This window comes from Bidens hawaiensis, unplaced genomic scaffold, assembly GCF_021521415.1.
Source record: "Bidens hawaiensis isolate Kalapana, Puna unplaced genomic scaffold, B.hawaiensis_p1.1 tig00010387_1, whole genome shotgun sequence".
NCBI lineage: Eukaryota > Viridiplantae > Streptophyta > Magnoliopsida > Asterales > Asteraceae > Bidens > Bidens hawaiensis.
In genome coordinates this window covers 171,443-175,769 of record NW_027491790.1, presented here as the reverse complement: position 1 = coordinate 175,769, position 4,327 = coordinate 171,443, and the positions used below count along the sequence as shown (strand labels likewise).

The 4,327-nt window shown below is 36.2% G+C and overlaps 1 protein-coding gene across 1 annotated transcript; it reads right to left on the bottom strand.

Moving 5' to 3' along the window:
• Positions 1-2,393: 2,393 nt before the first annotated feature.
• Positions 2,394-3,512, bottom strand: LOC143535091 (small ribosomal subunit protein eS27y-like). The gene is made up of 4 exons (XM_077029423.1): positions 3,392-3,512; positions 3,187-3,288; positions 2,806-2,834; positions 2,394-2,721 (listed from the first exon to the last, which is right to left on the bottom strand). Exons 1-4 carry the CDS (start codon positions 3,392-3,394, stop codon positions 2,595-2,597), a joined length of 261 nt encoding a protein of 86 aa, XP_076885538.1. The 5' UTR covers positions 3,395-3,512; the 3' UTR covers positions 2,394-2,594.
• Between the last annotated feature and the right edge of the window lie 815 nt (positions 3,513-4,327).

Below are 4,327 nucleotides of genomic sequence, written 5' to 3'. Positions count from 1 at the left end.
CATTTTAATATAATATAAATGTCACGTGGTTTTTTATGAAGTAAAAGAATAAAGTATTAAGAAAATGAGGTACATGATCGGGACAACTATCATATTAACATTAATATGATCGGGTTGGGCCTTTCGTTAAAAGTTAATTGACTCGCTATTGGAGATAATGTTGAACTCAGTAGAGAGTAACTGTTGAACTGAAGTTTAGAAAGACAACTAAATGACAAACGATATAAGAACACGCCGATTAAATGACATGGTGACCGAATCAAGAAGAGTTTCTACAAGAAGCTAAGAAAGGTCAAGGTGTGTCCAAGGATTTGACAGTCTTCTTGGGAAATTGGGTTGCGGACGTAGAGATGTCTATCACCGAGCCAGGGATGAAAGTTAGAAGATTCCGTTAAAAAGTGTGATATATAAGTGGCGACTACAAAAAAGCAATGACCAAGGTTAGCGTGGGTTGAAGGGTAACCTTGTGTTCTCAAAAGGGTTGTAGTCCCCAAACCCCTTGGAAAGAGAGAAGCAAGGGTGGTTAAGAACTTCATACGGAAAAAAGGAACGTCGCGTTAAGGGTGTACAATTGTACAAATCTTTGACGAGGTGAACATGATTAAGACCACCACAGTGTACTTGTTGGATACGTCACTGCAGTGGAAACATCAATATGTGGAGTGTGGACGTCAGGTGAAGAACATGCGCCATCAAACCTGGGATGAGTTTGTTCGTGTCGTGATCTTAAGAGGCCACTATATCTAATAAATGCCAAGCATTAAGCAAAGATTTGGTTGTACAAACTAAAACATAATTGAAGGAACGTCGCGTTAAGGGTGTACAATTGTCTCTTTCTGACTGAGGTCCTTGTATTTTATTTGGTGGCTTACAAGATACAATCATGTACTAAGAAAGAACTAGAACAGTATAATGCTCAAAACCTTGCTATGGGGATTACTCTAGCCGAAGGTTTGAGCAAATATAACAAATAGGACCATATCCAAAATACATATAGGACCTTAACAAAGAGACTGAAGATGAGTGTTAAAATACAAATAGGACCTTATCCAGAGATGGTAAGAAACCATGTGTGATGGATGGAGCCTCTTTGTGCAACATGTGACACAACGTCAGCATGTGGGGGGGTTTTGGGGTGTACTGGATAGATCTCATTCAAATCATTTCCCCGTTAATATTATATTATTGTTTTTTATATTAAAAAGAAAAAAATATAAAGCTAGGCAATCATATTCCTTATCTCATCCCACATCTGGCACCGTTGCAGAGCACCCCCCCCCCCCCTTCTGCACCGGAGGGCGGTGTTCCCGAGGGCTTTGAGGGTGGGAAGTGCCCCACTACAGAGTCATCTAGAATGCTACTCCTCAATGTCATCGAGAAAAACTGTGTCACCTAGTTAGAGGCGAGGTGCTACATGCACAAGAATACGTAAAGAAGAGACAAGGTGCAAAGAAGCAACACATATTGTGAAGCGGATTAAGCTAGTGCAGTTCTATTGTTTGTTGACAGAAAATAATGATTTCATCAACGTTTACAGTTTTATTAGTTTTGTTGCATCAGCGGATTACCTAGAGCATTTCTAATGTTTATTGCAATTTTTTATGGTATGAAGAAAAGATCGTCACCGTTTATAGCTTCATTAATTTTGTTCAACACATTGCAATCGACTGAGAATTTTACCACTTACAAAGAAAAATCCTTAAATGTGCCTCTAAGGCATGCACGACTGCACATTTAAGCAGTGAAGGCCTGAAGCTAAAGATAAAAGGCAAAATAGGAAAAATAACAGACAACTGCCGAAAAATCAAGAGTTAGGCATAGATTTAAACAAAATGGTCACAAACAATAAGTCCAGCATACTCTGAATTACAACGATAGTATTGTGTTGCGAATGAGAACGCCAACACATTAATTATTTCAGTCTTTCTTGATTTGTATTCACTTTATAACTATTTCTGAGCCATAAAGAGTGACAAACTGGTGTAAAAGAACCAAACTATACTTAACAAGAATGATCAAGTCGCTTTCTACAAATATTTAAAAGCATTGCAGAAAGCCACAGGATCTTTATCATTAAACATAATCAGGTACTTATACACAAGTTTATCAGCCCAAACAACAAAAAAATACATAAATAAAATACAAATTATAAAAAAAAAACTAAACGCATGTACAAAATATTTTCTTATAAATACATAATGGTTACTCAAAACATAACCCTTGGCATTAGCTTAGCTTAACGAACATAAAAGCCGTATATTAAGAACATAATAACTGCATTTGACCACCCTAGTACTATTAGAACAATGTAAAATATTAACACTTGTAGAATACAATCAAAGCATTAAACAAACCAATGGAAATCAAGTTGCCATTCAAGTCAGAACTATAGAACCAAATAATAAATCCAAGATAATATTAAATATCCAAAACTTTAGCCATTACATGAACATAATCAACAATATTAAACTAACATGTTTGTGCTCCCACCCGAAAAAGAAAGAAGCAAAAAAGCTAGAATAACTGACTAAAACTTATAATTTGGCTCAAATTAGGCAAAATACCATACCCAAACAGCAAATCAGCTTCACTGCTTAATCACCCTTCCTCCTGAAAGAACATCCTTCAGTGAGTCTAGCACGCCCACCAGTTGGCTGGCAGAGCACAGTCTGACAGTTTCCGCATACCACCACAGTTTGAGAGTGGCTGAAAACAGTTGTTCTGTATACACAAATATCAAACAAGTTCAAAACACACCGTTCCAACAAAAAACACATTGCAAACAAAAACTACATAAACACTTACATGTTAAAGCAACCCTGGCACTTAACGTCCTGCACATAAGAAATTAAACAATGTTTAGATTCTGCTCGTTCAAAGCTCAAATGGTGTTCGATACCAAAATTGAGCCAAAAAAGTGACATACTAATAAAAAAACCTAAGTTCAAGGCTAAACAAGCACATTATTTATATATAATTTATATTTAATAAGTTACACACATATACATATCACACTCCTCAAACCTCAAAAGTAACAACACAATACACTCTTATAAAAAAAGAGAGTTTTTTTTGGTCATTTAAATTTTTATTAATATAAGCAATCCAAAACACACTATAAATGCTGAATTATAACCTAATAAATGTAAGACATAAATGAAATAATAATAATAATAATAATAATACCATGAAGAAAGAGTTAGGAGATTGTACGAGACGCTTGAGCTTATGCTTCCTCTTCTCCAACTCAGCTGGTGGATTCAGCAGATCAACATCGTTAGGCAAAACCTACAACCAATTCAATTACATTATTAATACACTAGTAACACTATAATAATATCATAAAATTATAGCCGATTGAATTATTATAATTATAAAATAAGGTACTCGCCATCTTGATTCGAGATTTGTCGAAGTATGACGGTTTTGAACAACAATCATGCAGCTGCGAACACAAACCCTAGCTAGAGGTGAGATCGGCGAAAGATGATTCTTATATATATGCTTATGGAATGTGTCACAACCGTTCGATGGGATTTTTAAACTATGTAGGGTCTGCTAATGGGCCAATGGGCCGTGGAACCGACTTTGTTTCTAGTACTAAAGGCCCGTTTACCTTTTAGATTTTGGTTAGGGTAGTTCCAATTTCCAAAGAGAAATAGCCACCCGACTTTCTGTTCTTGGCCTCTTTTCTAAGGGACATTTGTATCTCTCTTTAAAGCTCAATATTTCATGTATGTCCCGATGTCCTGTTAAGCTTCATAATCTCATATGTCATAAATATGATATCATGTTTCATTAAATAAATGAAAATAACATTACACGCTGGAAAGATTAACAGTAATAACACTGTTTTTTTATATACTGATTCAGCAGAACGGTTTATTATAAGAAATTTGATATTTTAGTATTTCCAACGGGTATCCTTTTCATAGCTATGCAACCGCCAGTTCCATCTTCATGGACATACCATTCTGAACTTATCAAAGCTGCCCGCCAATCATCAGATGACGTCTCAATATATGGTTTCATCACATCAAAGCCTACATGGCCATCATGGCTGCTGCTTTCAGCAATCCTTCTCTCACTTGCTGCAGTCACCTCCATTATTCCCATCAAATACATAGTCGAATTAAGAACAATTTTCTCAATCGCAATGGGAATTGCTCTCGGTGTTTACATATCAGCAGAATATTTCCTTCAAGCAACCGTTTTACACATCCTTATAGTCACAGCCATGGTTTGCAGTTCTGTATTTGTGGTTTTTACACACCTACCATCTGCTTCTAGCACAAAGGTTCTACCGTGGGTGTTTGCTTTACTCGTG

Coding starts and splice junctions, on each gene's coding strand:
- LOC143535091 (XM_077029423.1), bottom strand. Junction 2,835..3,186: donor CTCCTAACTCTTTCTTCATG/GTATTATTATTA, acceptor TCTTATGTGCAG/GACGTTAAGTGCCAGGGTTG. Junction 2,722..2,805: donor TGCCAGGGTTGCTTTAACAT/GTAAGTGTTTAT, acceptor TTGTGTATACAG/AACAACTGTTTTCAGCCACT.